Source organism: Leptinotarsa decemlineata, unplaced genomic scaffold, assembly GCF_025532065.1.
Source record: "Leptinotarsa decemlineata unplaced genomic scaffold, Ldec_3_MD MMD2_tig00001064_RagTag_RagTag, whole genome shotgun sequence".
Lineage (NCBI taxonomy): Eukaryota > Metazoa > Arthropoda > Insecta > Coleoptera > Chrysomelidae > Leptinotarsa > Leptinotarsa decemlineata.
In genome coordinates, this window is record NW_027412558.1 from 1,162,045 (window position 1) to 1,181,670 (window position 19,626).

General features: G+C 37.8%; 1 protein-coding gene across 2 annotated transcripts in view; it reads left to right on the top strand.

Annotated features, from left to right (window-relative positions):
* Window positions 1-435: 435 nt before the first annotated feature.
* LOC111504700 (uncharacterized) overlaps window positions 436-19,626 on the top strand; it is a 53,763-nt gene continuing 34,572 nt past the window's right edge. Inside the window, exon 1 of one of the 2 annotated variants that reach the window (XM_074175500.1) lies at window positions 436-657. In XM_074175500.1, coding sequence (XP_074031601.1) covers window positions 474-657 — 184 coding nt within the window. In that variant the 5' untranslated portion in view covers window positions 436-473. Of the gene's footprint in view, window positions 658-4,194; window positions 4,349-19,626 lie in introns of those variants that run through there. The other variant, XM_074175501.1, reaches the window with a different exon arrangement.

Consider the following 19,626-nt stretch of genomic DNA (forward strand, 5'->3'; position numbering starts at 1 on the left):
CACAATAAACCCTTGCGGGTTGCGGTAGAGGGTCGAATAGACCCGCTCACCTTAGACCTAACCTAACCCCTATAGTTCCCTACATTCATATCAGTTCACTAGGCTCTGCCTATATGATTGGGAATAAATAAATAAATTAATAAATTTCATTAAAGTTTTGTTTGAAACCTGTCATCTCCTTTCGAGCCGTCAATTTCCCAAACCTCGCGATCACGTTCATTGACACCGCAACCGCGACCTCTTCCTCAACCCGACAAAAAAAAAGTTCGCCTAATCGTGTTACCCGTCCAAAACAAACAAAACGCGATCGCCGATACACTGTCGCTCGTAGTAGAAAGCATCCGCTCTACTCCCGCCGAAGAAGAAAGTCGGCGCTGATTCTTCGTCAGTCACACTCGCGCTCGCCGAGTCAGTCAGACGCGCAGTCTGAGACAGAGTTCGAACGCGGATCGGGCGTGCCGCAAGGTTGCTCCATGGGCCCTCTCCACAAACTTTCGTCGTTTTTCAGTGCCAGTGTCGTCGACGTGAACAACAACAAGATGGGGGTGAAGGGGAAGAAAAATAAGTTCGCCAGCGAGCTGGACATCTTCGCCGGGGAAACGATTAAGGCTAAGACTTATGTGTGGGCGACGATGAAGTCGTCGAAGAAAAATAAAGGTGATTAATCGTTGCACTGGTGGTGTATTCAGTAGTAATAATGTAGCATTGAAAAAACGTTATTATTTGTGGTGGAAATCGTAGTTTTTCATCAAACTTTCTTTTGAAGTTTTTCATCTCATACTGAGAAAAAAATTTAATGGTGGCTATTGAAATTCCATTAGAGGCAAGCAAAAAGTTTATCTACGGACGTGACAAGGGCACCGTTCACTAACCACAAATAAAAAAACTGACACTGCTCATTTACTACTATCATCTTACACCTGAAATGCTAATTGAGCTAGATTTTGCTAGCTGGTGCAACTAAACAATCACCAAATTTGTACATTTTCAAATCAAGATTGAAAAACGCCCTTATTGAAAAAAAACTATCGGACAAAGTTTTCTCTTTTTTATGTTCATTAATTATTTTATTTTTTTGAATGATGCAACTAATTTTCCTTTATTTTCAGTATTTTAATATTAATGTATGTCACAAAAAAGATTTGAAGCTTTATAACTCCTATTTATTATTTATATGCGAGCGCTTTCGATAGCTGGTCGTGCTATCTTCAAGGCTTTACTCAAACTGAACGTTTCATCCTCTTGTTTGTTCTTTTATGCAGTCAGAACACCTTAGTGCAGGTACTGTAGGTAAATTTGCCTGCCTACAGTACCTGCAGTACCTGCACTAAGGCGTTCTGACCGCATAAAAGAACAAACAAGGTACTGTAGGCAGGCAAATTTACCTACAGTACCTGCACTAAGGCGTTCTGACCGTATAAAAGAACAAACAAGAGGATGAAATGTTCAGTTTGAGTAGGGCCTTGAAGATAGCACGACCAGCTGTCGAAAGCGCTCGCATATAATAAATAGGAGTTATAAAGCCTCAAATCCTTTTTGTGACATATGTTGAAATTAAAATCATATATATGCTATATTTAGGTATTCCATATATGAATATCTTAAAAATTCCGATAGTGAATGATTAGTCTTAGATAGAATTCACTAAAGAAGTGGTTTTTCAACCGAACGAGGAAATAAAAGCTTCATGCTTGAGAAATTCCATGATTCATCATATTAGACCTCTCAGATCGATCTCGAAACCGACAATTGGAATTGAATTCCATTCTATTGTGATTCGATCCTCATAAAAACTGTCAAACTAATAGCAAAATGTTTTTTTCTGGTTGTAGCAGGTTCGAAAAGTCTCTTCAATTTTTATCTTGAATCAGTCCATCAAGTTGAAATTTATCTCCTCGGCTTTTTCGTCAATAATGATTCATCTTTACATGTTTTGAGACTCAACAGATGATGACACAACTGAATAATGTATTTCGGGCAAGTATCTGAGGACCATGTTTGAAACGTATTGTGATTTTGGGGTTTTAGACCATCGTTCGTTGAAATTTATTCCTGACGTTTCGCCGGAGCGGGTGGCTGGCGTCTTCAGAGGCCTGTTTTGATTAGATTTTTGAATAATAGGTGTGTCCGCAAAGTATGGGATAAATTCGATATTTCCAAAATCAAGGGTCGTTTCACAAAAAACTGAAACACGTCGATTTTTAATTTTAATATTCTACATTTTTCAACAAAATTTCATTATACAGAGTGATCCATATTGATGTGATGACGTCATCGGTATTTTTTTAATGCAACACCCTGTATTTGGTATCAGTTTTAGATGATACGTAACGAACTGATTCCGAAAAGGTATGATACTTGGGACATAATTTGAAAGATGTGCCCTTCGAAAATAAATTTTATTGATATCTAATTAAAGTAGAAATTAATTTATCACTTTATATTTTTTTCTAATGATTGATTTAACATTTAAATGTTCGAAGTGTAGTCCTTTCTGTATTTGACAGTAACCTAAACGTTAAATACATTCTTGTTGAACCTTGTTTATGGTTTCTTGAGAAATATTGTTTATTTCTGTTGAAATTATTCTCTTTCAATTCTTGAATATTGGCTGGTTTCGTTTTATAAACAACATTCTTCAGATGACCCCACATGAAGTAATCCAACGGATTTAAGTCTGGCGACCTCGCTGGCCATTCCATATGTCTACCAATCCGTCGGTTCGTAAACATTTGTTCGAGATACCTTCCTGTTGAAAGCATAAACTTTCATCAAAACTTTTAGGATTAATTCTACTGGGGAATAAATTAATAAAAGTAGGTACAAGATATCTCCTTAAAAACTGAAGGTATGCTGGCTCGTCTAAAGAACCGTCGAAAAAGTAGGGTCCGATGGTCTTCTTTCTTACAATGCCAGCCCATACATTTACCTTTTGCGGGTATTGTGGATGATGCTCCCGCATCCAGTGCGAGTTTTCTTTAGCCCAGTACCTACAATTCTGACGGTTGACCCCGCCTTTACACGTAAAAGTGGCTTCATCAAAAAAAAATTATATTTTTTACGAGGAGACGGTTTCTATGACAGTTATCCATCATGGCTTCACAAAATTCTATTCTTCTATCTGGATCATCCTTGTAGAAGTTCGATTTTGAAGGGATGCCATTTTTCCAATTTTAATACAGTTTAGTTTAGTACAGTTGTTTTACTGACGACTAACCTTACGAACAGAAGTGTGGACATCTTCTTCAAAAGCAAGTAGAACATCTAGTTTTGTATCATCATTCACAGAAGGACGACCTGATTTGCGTGCATTTTCAACTGTACCAGTTTCTTGAAATTTCTTTTCAATCTTACTTACTGCTGACTGCGTTATGCGTCTTTCTGGATATTTTTCATTAAATCAGTTACATATTTCCATCTGAGTTCGCGATCTGTCTTCACTGTCTTCACACAACTACTGTCCTATTCAACAGTTACTGAACGTCAGTCGAAATAATGACATTTCGCAATAACAAAAAAACTAGCCGCCTGGTTTTTTGAAATTAATGATAAATACTTGTTAGCATGGTTACTGTCAACTACAGCTAGGACTACAGTTCGAACATTTAAAATATAGTCATGTATTTTTTACTGGATCACTTTCCCATTGTTAAATTAATCATCAGACAAAAATATAAAATGATTAATTAATTTCTACTTTTATTAGATATCAATAAAATTTATTTTCTAAGGGCACATCTTTCAAATTATGTGCGTTAGACCCCTAGTACCATACCTTTTTGGAATCAGCTCGTTACGGATTATCTAAAACTGACACCAAATACAGGGTGTTGCATTAAAAAAAATTACCGATGACGTGATCACATTAATATGGATCACCCTGTATAATGAAATTTTGTTGTGAAATGTAGAATATTAAAATTAAAAATCGACGTGTTTCAGGTTTTTGTAAAACGACCTTTGGTTTTCGAAATATCGAATTTATTCCATACTTTGCGGACATACTATATATTGTGATTTCATTAATAAAATTAATTCTTTATACCCGAGCGAGGCATAAAGTACACTATTATGTAATTGGTAACTGAACACAAAAACAACTGTAGCCACAGTTTTTCCTGTAGTTTTGTTTCATCACCTAATAACGATGAATGCATTTTTTCCACCTGAAAAATTGAAGTCTTTTCAAAATTATAATCTGCTGTCAAAGTCATGGATTGATGTCTCGGAATGTCTGTCTCGGAGCTTGTCAATGATGTCACAATGACGTTGGTGGTAGTGAAAATTTCCCGATTCAACGCTTGTGATAGTAGTAGCGAAACACCAAGAGCAAAAATCAGAAAGAAAAGTGAGTACGTCATTAGTTTTTATCAATTCAAGCGATCATTAGTCTGTCTGATCGAATCTTCGATTAATTTTATCGGATATGAATCGATGCACAACTGATTCAATCATGCGTTTCATTTATCGATTTGGCTTTTAGTTGAGTATCTCATTCACTAATTGGGGATTGTATTTCTGTAATACAAAGTTAGGTTGGTGTCAGTTGAACGTATAAATGATATTGATGCGAGACGATATGATGGCAAATTTGTTTCAATATGAATAAAAGGTAAAACTGAAAACTCGCGCAGGATAAATTCACAACAAGCGCTTTTCCCAGTCACCAGAAATGCAGTACTTTTCTCGACGCACGTTTGAAAACGAATTCGATCCATTAGTGTTCCTCTGGCTCCGTAACACAAATCTGCAACAAAAAACCTGTCTGGATGTTTTCAACAGATTTCTAAGTATTTAGGTTTTCTGAAAACTAAGAAATATACTCACAACGTCAAGTTATTTTGCAAATTGTACTGAAAGAAAAGGTTTTTTAGGCTAACTTGAAATCATAAACGAATAGGTACAGGTAAGACATATTGGTTTCCATTTCAATCCCCAACAAACCTTTTGAAGCAGAAATCGGAATTGTCTGATCTGGCATTAATATATCCGGTTCGGAGAAATTTATCTTCTTGGAGAAAACCGATGCCTGGGTTTTTGTGGCATTGAATTGAACGTGGTTACTTTCAACCCAATTCCTGTTGCTATTGAAACCTTTGGTGTTTTTGGATCTCATGCTTCTGAATTTTTGAAAGAAATTGGTAGAAGAATGATGAATTCTACGAATGACAACCGAGCTTATTCATTTTCAATTCAAAGAGTCAGTATCGCTTTTCAAAGGGGTAATGCCACATCGATTTCCTTTCCTTATGAACATCGCAAAATGGAGTAAGCAGATTGATCATTTCCCGATTATCTCAGAAGATGCAAAGGATAAACAAGTTCTAGAATCATCTTTGTCTTACAAATTCAAAAGACCACCATGAACAGTGTAATCCTACGTTTATCAAATACGAGATGGTTACTGGAATATTTGAAAAAGGATAAGTACGTGAAAGATATCAATACTAATGTTTTTAATATGCAGGGTGCTTTCATCAAAGCTTTCGCAGAAGTTATCAAGGAATTGTGGTCAGAAGATTCATTTTCTAAATAAAGAACGCCCTGAGCCCTATTTGGCCCAAGAGGTTTGATGGATACGTTCAGTATCTCACATGACCCAGCACAGAGTCGTTTTTTCATGGATGCTTCAAAAAGAATCTTAAAACAATTCTGCTTCACAATGACGGTTTCTATGCCTCCATTCCTGTTGGTCATTCCGTACACCTCAAGGAAACCTACCAAGAATCTGGAATTGATTTTTTGTAAATTGAAATATAAAGACCCTGATTGGCAAGTGTGGGGTGATTTAAAAATCTTGGGCATATTGCTCGGACAGCAATCTGGGTTCACCAAATTCCCTTGCTTTTTGTGTCTGTGGGATAGTAGAGGCCGAGCAAATCACTGGAACAATAAGTGTTGGCCTTTTTCCATCAAGGAGATGGAAAAAGATACTAGGGAAGATCGAGCGTCTCAATGATGGTAGACTACTGTTGGACGCTTCAGACCTTCCAGATGCTTCCTACAAACGGAAATGTACCAGAAGTCTCACTGGATAAGAGAAATGTGTTTATTGCTCACTACTGAATGAATTTTAGATAAAAAATAAGTTTCTTTACGCAATTCCAAATATAAAACATAGATACCTACATTGTCAGAAAACGTGATTTCAGCACACGCAAAAACATAAAGAACTCGCAAAAAAAACACAACAGCTCTCAATATTCTTTTGCAGACTTGTGTAATTAATCTGTCATAATAAATTCACGATAATTCCGAATCGCGCAACAATAAAATCTCTCCGGTGCACGAATACGTGTTTATATCCTCATTCAAGGTGTTTGCCTTCGCATTTACAGTTCTTTTTTCTAGTACTTTCAATTAGCCGGATCGTGGTGAACGCTTTAATTGCATCCTTATGGTTTGTTTCATCTGTGAGAAATGGATTTATGAAAGGGATATCACATCCGAGATGCGAGTGATGATCGCCACCTGACGGACGTTTGTTTATTCAACAGAAATTCCGAAATTGACAACAGTATTGAATGAATTACTTGCGGAGAACCATTGTACGTGTTTCTACCTAAAAATACCGCCTTCGTGAACGTAATTGTACCTGAAAACTCTAACTGAGCTTCACGGGGAGGAACCCGGAGGATTCAACTCCAATTTTCTTCAATGGTGCAGCGGAAGTCAAAACTCTTGGTATTATCACCAGGAAAAGGCTCAACACAAAACCAGACGATTCCTTTGGATCTATTTTGGGGCATAGGGCGCAAACAAATCCATTGGATATACGAGACGATTATCAGATCAATGATCACGTATGAAACCAATGCTTGACTCAGGCGAAACTTCCTAGTATGCAGATTGGCTTGCTTAGCTATTTCCCACTAGCAGCAGTCTGCAGCCATGGATATCCTACTTTCCATTTATTTATGAAGCTAGATGGACAAAATATTCCCAATTGCCCAAAACAGGCTTATGTGGAGTGTAGTAGTAGATATTGGTTAACCGCATTCTTAGAATGAATTCTGTAATGCCCTCAACAGGCAGGGTGGAGTTGAGAGGACTGGAGAAAGGAGATCCGTTCATCAATCGATCGAAAATACCCACAGGTTTTCCTGCAGATATATACAGTCAGATTCAGAACAGAGATTTCATCCTGTCCAAGGTTACGTACGACATATCTCAGGCAGAATTTTAGGACCTGATGACATCAACAATTGCGAACCTAGCCAAACCACACCCAGAGGACGCAGTCTTGCCAGGATCACCCTGGGGGACCCTGGGAAGCTGGCGAAGAAGAAACATCTGGCGATGACCAGGAAAAACCTACGCTTAACAGTAGGATTTCTGACTGGCCCCTGTCAACTAAGGAAACACCTCCATATCGTGAGGCTAGTGGACACACCCCTGCTATGCAGGATGTGTAAACAGGAAGATGAAACTGTCAGGTATGTTGTGTCCGGAGTTATCGTCAATAAGAGAGTGTGTGTTTAACGAGTCTTGGCCTACACCTGCCGATATAAAGGACCTGTCCACCTTCCTGGAAAGGACAGGATTGACGATGACCTAGGAGGACAACTCCTCGGGAGGATGTACTATGTGGCCTAAGTTCTACAGACAGACAGATCTCAGGCAGGAAAATCCTCCCAAAAAAACTTTCCTCAATGGAAAAGCTTGACGAATGATATCTGGTCTGGGTTCTTGGCCACATGAGCCTAGAAGGTGATGAAGTTGCTAATTCCTCTGCAAGGAAGGGTGCAAGAGAACCGGTCATTAACGTCACTATAGGTTTTGCCAAACAAATTTTGGATACCTGGACCCCAAGGACAGCTTTAGACTCCTGAACAAATCTACCAGCGTTGGCCCTTTCCGAAGAATGTATACATCCTTCGAAAAACGTCACCAGACAATTGTTAGATTACGTCAGGGATAACCTATGTTGTCTAACAGATCTACATACAGGTCATTATCGTCTGAATAATCATATAAAGACATATGGACAACTGCGTGCCGTCTCTATGTGGAAGATGATGAAACAGCAGATGCATACCATTGCATTTTTCACAAAAAATCAATACCTAATCAATAATTTAAATTGTTCTAAATTTACCTTGATTATAGGTCAGTTAATTTATACATAGCTTTTCAAATCTAAAGAAATTTGAGAAATCTCTCTCTCTCTGTACCTCACTCTCATCATCTTCTAATAAACGCGCATCTATAGTAGAAGGTGGGACCATATCGAAATTCAGAAAGCTCTTCCTTCCTCTTGCTTGGCATAGACACTTTTTTTGAAGTTTCTTTTTCGTAATGGGTTTATGTCTCTATTTCCACTGAACCAAAATAAGGTTTTCCTTGGCTCAAAATGTTCATCTTTGAGCCAATTACCACTGGGCAAAAATTGGTGTTGTGCTCTCTGTCTAACCTAACAAAAATAGTTTTTTGGGTTAAAATTTTTCTAATCGGTATAAAAACCCGGAAATAAAAAAAAATATATTACCTTTTGCACATGTTAGAAAATGCAAAATTCTTCAAAATGAGCTTTGATTTGGGTTCACGAGTAATTGTCATTTTGAGAAGTTTGGGAGAAGCCCGAATTTGGTCAAAAAAATGAGGTCAGTTCAAAAAATAGTACGTTGAAGTGTTTCGCAAATGCAATTGGTTTTTGATATAACTTAGTTGTATTTAATTTTATTTAAAGCTCGTCAAAAAAGAGGGTAAATCGGCTCTAGTTTTGGACCCTTTAGAGATTTTGGCCTGTAATTCATCGTAAACGTCCTATTTTCCACAAAACTTTTCTATTTCTTTTTTCAAGCACCCAATCATCTCAAGGATATTTTGAGAACGCCATCTTTAGCCATAAAAAATGCCAAAACTTTAATACCTGGTATCCGACCGTAAAAGGTGAAAATTTGAAACCGGCGCATCAATTTACATAAAAAATTACCGACAGAAACTCTAAATATAGGGGAATAACAATTTTGAGTTGAAAGTAAAAGGTTTGTGTTTGAGGTAGATTTTTTGCTTCATTTTTCAGTCCTCATTTAGAGTTTTATTACCGCAAATGCTACTTTTTTCATTAACATTATCATAAACATTATCTAGACGCTTATTTATATTTTATACACGTTTTTAACACCTTAAAATATTCAATTTTTTTGTTTCACGTTGTTCAATCACATTCTGCACTTTTTTCGCTACCAGCACATTCATTGCACATTTATTCATTCACGTGCCCAACTAGAATAATATTATCGAAGAAATGATGAAATTTTCATTCAAAAGAAATCTTTTTTAGTATCCTAATTGTTTACATCTTCATTTCGAAGAAGTTGTCAAGGATGCTGACATCAAACTCATTATTATTACTATCTATAAAGTTGATTTTACAATGCAAAAACACTTCTTCGAAGAAGCTCAAACTATTTGTGGTTTTCAGCATGATTCTTTGATTTTCCTCTTGAATTTCAGTGCATCATTGAATAATTCACAAGCAAGTATTGTACTTGCAGCAACCTCTATCTAATTTAGCAATTCATCGCAAAAAGTGAAGATAACCAATTTGAAATTGAAAAGTATTTTGATTATAACGAAACCAACCGCCTTGCCAACTAGATCGAGACTAAAGTTTATTCGGTTGAGCGCGCAAAAAAATTAGTTTTAATGAATTATGATTTGATGCATTGAGAGTGGTTGTACCCTGTTTTTTTTTCGCTGTAGTATATCATTAGTATCTGTTGTAACGTTTGCTGTTACTTTCGAACCGATGAAGACAACATTGAAAACAAACGTTTTCCTTTGACTTTCGCTTTATAACACAAAATATACAGTGCTTTTCTTTAATGTCCCCCCCTTTTATTTTTTGAATGGATCAACTCAAAAATTTGAAATTTGGGATAATGAAATTAATGCATGAATATCGTATTTTGAAGTGAAATTGACAGATGAAACTGGGAAAAAAATTAAATGGAAAGGGGGTCTTGTGACACATCATTTATGAATATGAAGTCAACATATTACAACATAGCGGAACATTTAATAATTTCCTGAAGACTAACATATTGATATCGATATTTCTGGAAATATTCTTTTTTATCTGCCAAATGGCAATTTTAACAACCCGATGAGGTTTGTTAAGTTATTTTTTGTTTATAAAAACGACAAAAAATGTCAGTACGACAATGAACATCATTGTTCAGCTAGAATATTCTCGTTTAGTTTTCTGTTTTACTATTAGAAAGGTACCACGTCAACAATCTCTAAAATGGTCAATTCTCTTCCATTGAAAGAAAAAATTTAAGCGATTTTTATTTACGGTGCGACGCGTAACTTTCACGAGACCGAAAGAATTTTCAATGAACGTTTTCCGAATCGTCCTATCTATAGAAAATATTTGAGGGAACTTGTATCCAAAATCACAACTACCAGTAGTGTACATAACAAGAAGCCCCAGGAAATCCGTCCATTCCGGAAGAGCAGCAAGTGCAAATAATTGGTGAGATAGTAGTAAACCCTGAACAGTCTACTTATTCCGTCGCGAATGTTTGTGAGGTGTCTCCTTTTACTGTGTGGAGACTTTTGAAGAGGAATAGGCATACAAATAGCCATACAAAATTGAAATGGTACACCAATTAACTGAAAAATACCCTGATCGAAGAACAGAATTCTGCGAAATCATGACGGAAACCATTGCAAGGCATCCTACCTATCTCCACAATATCTGTTTCAGTGACGAATGTACATTTTTTTAAACAGCAATGTTCACAGACACCAACCCTAACGTTTTCCGGGAAACACATACCCAATATCCAGAAAAAATTAACGTTTGGGCAGGAATATTGGGCAACCATAGTGTAGGACCTCTATTTATTGATCAAAATTTAACATGGGAACTGTATTTGAATATGCTGGAAACTACTGTTGACCCTCTCATCACTGAAATCGAAGCGAATCCTAATGAATTCGATATGGAAATTGTATTCCAACAAGATGGAGCACCACCACATTACTCCCGACAAGTAAGACACTATTTGGATACTACTTTTCCCGGTTTTTGGATTGATTGTCGAGGTCCTACATAATGACCAGCCCGTTTGCCAGATTTGACACCTTTGGACTTTTTTATGGGGCTATTTGAAGCAAAAGGTGTACGAAACTGAACTTGCTTCAATGAAAAGAGAAATGAAAATTTCTATGTTTTTCACCACTTGTATGTATGTAGTAACGTATACAGTGGCAAAAAACCAATTTTGGTACTGATATTATGCAGAAATACATAATACAATAGGTAGGTTCGCAACTATTCAAATTCGACTGATGTCCAACTTGGTGAAAACCAGATTCAGTCCACGGTGGACAGGCAAAGAGTTTGTGTCCTACTGTTCAATCATCTTTCAAACAGGGAAAGCACGCTCTGTCTTCAGATGGTCCATGGGTATGATAGATCCCCACATTGAAACGAGAATCTCTATACGATCCTCCTCCGCTCGATTTCGAGCAGCTCTTAACCTGCTGCTTGGCATTCCAGCGAGATTGATATCCAAGCCTCCAGTGCTTCATTTCCAATTCATCTGTTTCTGTTTGTTGTACCTGACTACATACAGTGTGTGCGCGATGTTCAGGATTATGTGTGTGTCTGTTTTGTGTTTTTACGATTAACAGAGTCAATGGACTGCAATTCTCTCGCAGATGGTCTCTGGTTTTGTTTCAGCGTGGTTTCTCAGGAAAACACCCAGGTACTGGGTGCCAGCAACGTTTACAGCCATCCGTAGACAGATACATGTCATAAACGTTTTTATTCGGAGTCTCTATGTTTCTTCGCACTGGCCTCGGGCATTGGAGGCATACAGGATGATGGGGAGTAGGCCTGTTTTGATTGGAAGCAGTTCCACTTAGAGATCCATGTTACTTCTGCGTCCAGTGGTAGAATAGAGAATGTACCAAACCAGCCAGCCTCAGCATCTGCGAGGGTTCCCTCCAGATATCTTGCTTCTTTTGCTCAAAAAGTCTCGTGTCTGTTGAAGTCCTTCGAGTGAGTAGTATCGCTTGACTTTGGTCAGGGCTGATACTAATCTTCTGGAAATTCGCCTACTACTCCAATTTGTTTGATTAGCCGTGGCTGGTGGAGCAGAGCTGTTTTGTCCTCGTAGAGAACCAACTTGTTGATACTGTTCTCTGGCTTGAGCATTTCTGCCGTGTACATCGAAAAGAGGTGTGGAAAAAACTGCGCTTTGAGGGACTTTCGCTTCCAGAAGTCACCTAGAGGAAAGTTTTCAACCTACTCAGCAATGGCGCATCGTCGGTCAGCCAGAAAAGAGTTTATTATTCTCACCATTGTTTTAATGTAGCCAAGGTTAGTTATTTTGGCCACTGGTCAGATGACAATGTCCTTCAAACGTGACTCACTTCTACTAGGGCTGAACATTGAGGAGAGTCTTTTGGCAATTCATTATCAACTTGCAATCTGCTCGAGAAGAGCCAAGTTTTGTTCCATTTGTGAACTAGTTGCTCTTAGTACTTCCTCTTCCCGGAGGATCCAATCCTATCTGCTTGGGATTGGGACTATATAAGGCAGTTCGTAGTATTACTTCGGAGGTTATTTCCAAAACTGGCAACATGCACAAGACACCGGAGATAGTTAGACAAGCCTATCTTTGTACACCAGAGAGCTTAGCCTGAGACGTTTGCAGTAAAGCTTTCGGTCACCAAGCAATTGCTTCGGTCAAGGCCATTAGTCTGACATATATCCGATGGATTTGTTTGGGCCCTATGCCAAGAAGATTCCCACAAATCCTTCGACATTGAGAGTACAATACCTAGATATTTTACTTCCGCTGCAAATGGAACACCTCGCCAGGAGATAAGTGGAGTAAAATCACTTAGACTCCTCTTTCTTGTGAAGGGGACTATCACATTTTTGCTGGTGTTTACAGGTATCTGTCAACTTATTAACTAGCGTTCGGTATTCTCTGGAGGAGGTAGGCCTTCCCGATGACGTTGTTTTTGTTAGGATGACAAGGTCATCTGTATAAGCTTCCAAATGTACTTCTGTAGAGGACATCAAGCAGACGATGTATCAAAAGTGATCCTGAGGTTAGCCCTTGGTATCTCTGGTCCTAATAGCTTCATCTTGAAGAGATCGATTAATTGATTGATTCTATGACTTTTTTAACCAAGGCTGATCCAAGGTTCTTCAGTTATCTGAATTTAGTCATAATTGTCATAAATCATTAACGTCAAGCTCTAGTTTAATATAATCTCCGGTAGCAGGCAGGAAAATTGATTTTTCTAGTACTTTAAATACGAGTTTTCAAAACTTTTCAATGAAAATAGAAGCTGAGAACAATTGTTATAGTTAGGAGTTCAAAGCCCACCCATATACCGAGTTAGACACGAATCGCTATAAAGTAACAATTATTTTTTTATAGTCCGTTTGTTTCATACACTTTCCATTCGTAGATGGCCGCGGAACTCCTGTGGGCGGCAGCCGAAATCGTGAATGGAAAGTGATTGCGAAGGAAAACATTCTCCTAATAACAATAACATATCAAATAACCGTACGCTTCGTGAATTGGTAGTTTTTATTACCGGTGTTAAATTATGATTGATGAATGGCGGTTGGATTTTATTGTTGGGCAACGGAGGTCGGTGACATTGTCGACAAGATCAATCAGTGTTTTATTCTCATTCAAACATCTTAAACATCTCTTGACTCAGTCAGGAAAATGGAAAAATGTATTACTTGGTTATTGAGCTGTTTTAAAAATACTCCAGTTGAAAGTTGAATACGGAAGCATCAATTCGTGCATATCAGAATAGACTTCGGGTGTTCAAAAGGATCCACTCTGGGGCTATTTTTTATCATATATTAACGAGGTTTGTTTTCAGAAATTATTGTACGCAAATGATATGACGAACATGATGATAATCAATGACGAAACTGATTATATTTCATCAGTTCGGACTTCCATTGTCTGATATATTATAAATTGATTTGATAACCCTGAAAAAATCAAAAAGATTAACCGAAAATAACAATTTTTGTTGAACAAAATAAACTGAAATTTCAAAGAAATAACATACAAGCAACAACCAAACAAATAAAAATTGAAATATTAATAAAAGCTGAGAAAATTGAAAAATTAAAAATATTATCAACAAAAATTGAAAAAATTAAACTAAAAGATTTAAAACCAAGTTATGTCACAACGTTTCGATTGCTAGTATCCACAATCATCTTCGGGTGACAACTGGACAACTGGACGATTATTTATAGGTCATTCGGGTGCTTCATTGGTTTTAGGGGGAGATGACTGTTTGGCGGGAGTTGGTCGTTTTTCGCTTGATTAGAGGTTTCCATATGTTACGTATCTCTACGCTAGCTTGACTGAATGCGTTGTTAGGCAACATTTACGCGGCTTCTTTGAACTTTTTCCTAAACCAGTGTTCCTCTGTGTTGATGAGTCCAAACATGCTCTGCTATTCCGGATTTGCTGGTTTTCTTCGCTGTGTGTGTTTCTTGTGCTCAGCAATGCGAACTTTCAATGGCCTCTTAGTTTCACCGATGTATGATTCTCCGCACTCGCAGGGTATCCGGTAAATGCAATTCTTGGAATCGCAGTCCGCGTTTGGTGGCCTGGTTTTCGTGAGGCTGCTACGGATAGTGTTCCCAGATCTGAAACAGGTCCGGATGTTATACTTGGACCCAATTCGTCTTATCCTTTGCGATAATCCTCTGATGTAGAGAAGTACAAGTACTGGTTGTGGCGGCTTCTCTTCTTTGTGGAGTTCTTGCTGTCTTCTAGCTAAGACCTGTTCTACCATCACTTTGTAGTAACCATTCCGCTGAAGGTCATTTTTGGTGATGCCTAGTTCCTTTTCGATACCTTCCTTTATATTACAGAGCCCAAAAGCACGGTCCAGTAGAGTCTTGATGATTCCTCTCTTCGTCGATCGATGGTGGTTGGATTTCTCGTTCAGATACTGTCCTGTGTGAGTGGGTTTTCGATATACAGATGTTTCCCATTTAGTGTCGGTCCTCTTCACCAATACGTCTAAGAAAGGATATTCGTTGTAGATTTCCTTCTCCATTGTGAAACAACAACGTAAGACGTATTGGTGAAGAGGACCGACACTAAATGGGAAACATCTGTATATCGAAAACCCACTCACACAGGAAAGTATCTGAACCAGAAATCCAACCACCATCAATCGACGAACGTCATGAATCATGGTAACGAGTTCAAGGACCCTAAGGTATCGTTTGATTGCAAATTAAAATTATCTTCTATACTAAGCAGTTAGCCTCTTGATTGCTAGAATTCCACTGAAGTCCAATCTAGATGCATTATTATCAGTATAAGTAAATTAGAACTCTTCTCTTGATAAGTTGAATACCATTCTTGAGGAAATTCCAAAATATTTCTTTAAACACTGTGATTTCATAAAACATAGTGTAATCCAGAGAGGGACTATAATTTTGATTTTCTTTTCAATGAATTTGGCCTAGACTTCAGCCGAAATGTTGAAAAATACATGGAGTCGTATTTATTTACAAATTAAACCACAATGTTGTCGATTTGATCATCTTCTCAGTGGACTTAGTGAGACTTCCAAGAAATAATTCCCGTTCATTTGTTTTTACGAAGGAAATCTAATTCACCATATTCTGAGGACGGTAGACCAAATGAATATTCGTCATCATAACCCTCGTAATTTATGTTTCCAATGAAATGATATCGGTGTTCTAGAAGAAGAAATCTTGTACTCAGACCATTAAGAGCTTGGAACAGCACTGGTTGGTATATTCTGTCACGAGATATATCCTACCCACTGCGCCATTACATTAGCTCTTCCGTATCTCGGCGCGTCTTCTACGTACCATGCGGTGCATGAGAAAAACCTAATCTGCTATTCACATATCGTGCAGATAATGCACACGATATATGCACGAGAGGATTACTTTGCCAATTAGAAAGGAAGGATAAATTATTGAAATCGAAACGTTTTTGCATGAAGCGGTCGTGTGTATGCCTGGCAAGGTTGATTATGCAGTGATTAAGTGCGCATTACCGTGGAGGAAAACGTGATGGCTGTGAACTTGCGTCGCATCGTGATACGTTCACTTGTTCTCTTATGAATGGAACTGGTGGAAGTTGGAAGGAAAGCGCGAACTTGTCTCCCGTCGACAAAAAACTAGTCGCAGTTGAGAGCTATTCATTGTTGTATAAGATTAGCTAGGCTTGGAATTGTTTTTTTCTTACTTTCTTCGGTATCGTTGAGAATGATAATTATAGTGATTAACGTTGAAATCTATCATTGATATTAACAGGCTGGTCATTTTCTTTCGTGTGTATATAGTTTTTTGAGATATGAAATCAGTCAATCAAAACTATGCTTTGAATTGATTCAGAAAAAATAGTTCTCATTGAAAAAACTATTAGATTCAAAAGATATTTACTGGACGTGTACACAGTGTCATTGACAACAATAGGGTGATAAAAACAATGGAAATGTTGAAATAACCATGGAAAGTATACATGAACATACATTATTATAGTAATAAAACAAATACAACAATGAAAATGACAAAAATGTAAAAAAAGTTCGCGAGTTCGCATAAGAAATATATAGTATTGCAACAGAGTGATAAAAACTAGAGCAACAGTATAACACTAGTTGAATTGTTATAATTCATCTTTGTAGTATCCTTCAACGTTATGATATACTTCAGGTACAAGGAAATTCTTAACTTCCTTTCTGAACTGGAGTTTTTACGACTCTAAAATGTGCTGACAGACGTAGTAGTTTATGAGAAATTTAACATTTTATCCATGTATTCATCCAACCATCTACTCATCTATTCTTCTATTCATAAACCCTTCTATTTATCTATCCATCTCGTCCAACTACCATCTATTCTTTCGTCCACCATTACATCTTTCCATTTATTCATCCAACCATTTACTCACCTTTTCTATTCATCTGATCATATGTCAATCTATCCTTCTTCTTCTACCCATCTATTCTTCTATCTATTCATCTATTCATAAATCCTTCTATTTATCTATCCACCTATTCATCTATTCGTCCAACTACCATCTACTCTTTCGTCCACCATTACATCTAACCATTTATTCATCCAACCATTTAGTCACCTTTTTATTCATTTGATCATATATCAATCTAACCATTCATCAATCTATCCTTCTTCCCATCTATCCATCAATACACCTGTCTTTTTTTCCTTAGCCGCTTTCTGTGTTATTTTCCAGTACCGTCGTTGGACATTCGGCCCAGAGGGGAAACCTTTAAAGCACTGTGCAAAATTATTTCCTCTCACCACAGTCTGGGGACTCCCAGGACGATGGGTACAAGTCCTGTGTATACTCTGGTAAACTTCCCCCCTTCTTTCGCCTACTTACTCACATTGTATCGAGTACAATTTGGTCTCACTGTTCCAAATTTTTCATCTCCTCTCTCTGTCCTCTTTTTCTTCGGTTTCTATGATGTCTCCTATGATTTTATATGCTACTTACTCTCCACCATTTTTCTCCTGAGATGAGGGACGACATCTTGTTTGTTGCATTAGAGATGGCTTCGGCATTCCTCTGGTATTCTAGTCGCTTTCTTCCCATCTCATGCATGAAAAGAGAGTGTGCTCCACATCATCCATGTTTTCGCAGTTCTATCGGAGGAAACCCAACTATGACGGCAACACCATGGATATGGTGGATATGGTTTCATAAGCACTACCCACTTGATTAATGTTGTTATTTGGATTCTAACAAGTTTAGCGACAGCTTTTTGTTTTCAACGAGCTTCCTCTTTGATGTTCTAGGGCCTCCCACGTTTGGTAAGAGACAAGAGGCCATTGTCTTATCTGCTTTCTCAACGGTTTTATTGATGTGTTACACAAAAGTAAGGTTTATGTCTATTCGTATTCCTAAATATTCCACAGCCCTGCTTGGTGTTAACAATGTGTTTTCAACATCGTTGTCAATAGTACTGCTTCAGTTTTCTGATACCTGTGATATGCTCATCAGTATACTCTCGTTTTTCGCGGTGACTACCATAGCCACATCGTCAGCAAATCCCATAAGTGTGGTCCCCTCCGGAAGTTCCATCCGTAAGAGAGCGTCATATAGGACTGAGCCCAGTATAGAACCCTGCGGAACCCCGCTGCGTTTCACCTCAAGCTTCTAAAATAATTCTTCTCTCTGACAAGTATGATACTCTATAAGTTTCTTTCTCTTCTTCTCCTGCGCAATGCCTTTAGGATAAGTTGCCAGGATCCATTATTGTATACCTATCTATCGACCTAGTCCTCTATCCAACTATTTATTCAACTATCTACTCATCTATTCTTCTATCCATCTAGCCCAGAGTCGTTTTGGAAATAGTCAAATTTAATTTATTATCGTTTCGAGTAAATGTATGTTGACTGGCAGAATCATATAGAGACAGTTCCTTTTCATGCATCAAGCAAACAGTTTCAAGAATAAAAAGACCAGTGATTGTCAAAATATTTTGACTAATTAAGAGAGATCTACAATGGTCCCTTGCTCCTAACCTATACAATAATTCCCAAGCAGCAAACAGCCTTCATCTAGAAAACGCATGGTTTTGAAATTACCCATTTCAAAGAAACAGGACACGATCATCCGGACACCTGTATCGGCACCTAACATCGTCGAATACTCATTGTTTATTGCAGAAGCGTAACGATACATAATTATAGTAGTGTTCACCACACAGAATACTTTATCCACTTACTGTACTAATACGATGTCGCTACACGAGTTCCTCGATGTTAATGAGCTCCCACTCCGTCGGTTAATCTGCTGCGCATACAGTATTCAAAAACACAGCTAGATTCGCCGTACACGAACATCCAGACACCCTGTATCAGTACCTAACATCCTCGAATGCTCATTGTTTATTGCAGAAGCGTATCGTTACAGAATTATAATAGCAGTATTCCCAGTTGAATCGGTCTACCGTTAATGTGTTACACTCTGGCGATCCGATTGGAAGTTGTTTCATGTGTTGCTATTTTGCCTGCCAAAAGTTCTCGCGTTCGAACCTTCGGTCAGCGGTGTTGTAATTCGCGATTGGCGGTTCGGTGAAAAATTTATTTCGAATTTTAGTGTCAATTGCGTGGTGCGGAATGGCTAGTCAAATGTGGAACTACGAGATGGATTGACGGGTTTGGGTGTTGGAAATTTTTCGATTATGTGTTATCTATGTGAAATGTACCTGCATTAGAGAGTGATTTGAGAATTGACAGAGATCTTTCAGGAAAGGAAATGATGTCATAGTGTTTGTTGCGAGGAAGCTCGTCTACTTTTTTCCTGGGTAAATAGATTTTTTTAAACTTCGTGTGTGAACCTATTTAATAGATGTTTCTTCAGAAATGTTAATGTTTTCATTACTCTTCAGTGATTCAGGTATTTTTTCAACTGTGAACGGTGGTTGAGCCATAGTTTGTAGACCTACTTCAATACTGCATTTTGAAATGGGTAACTCTAACATATTTTGGTAAAAGAACAGAGAAAATTGCGGGTTTCTTCAGAAAAAACAATGTGGAAGTGGCATCCAAACCACATGCAAGGAAGGGTTGCAAACTCAGTTGTTTGA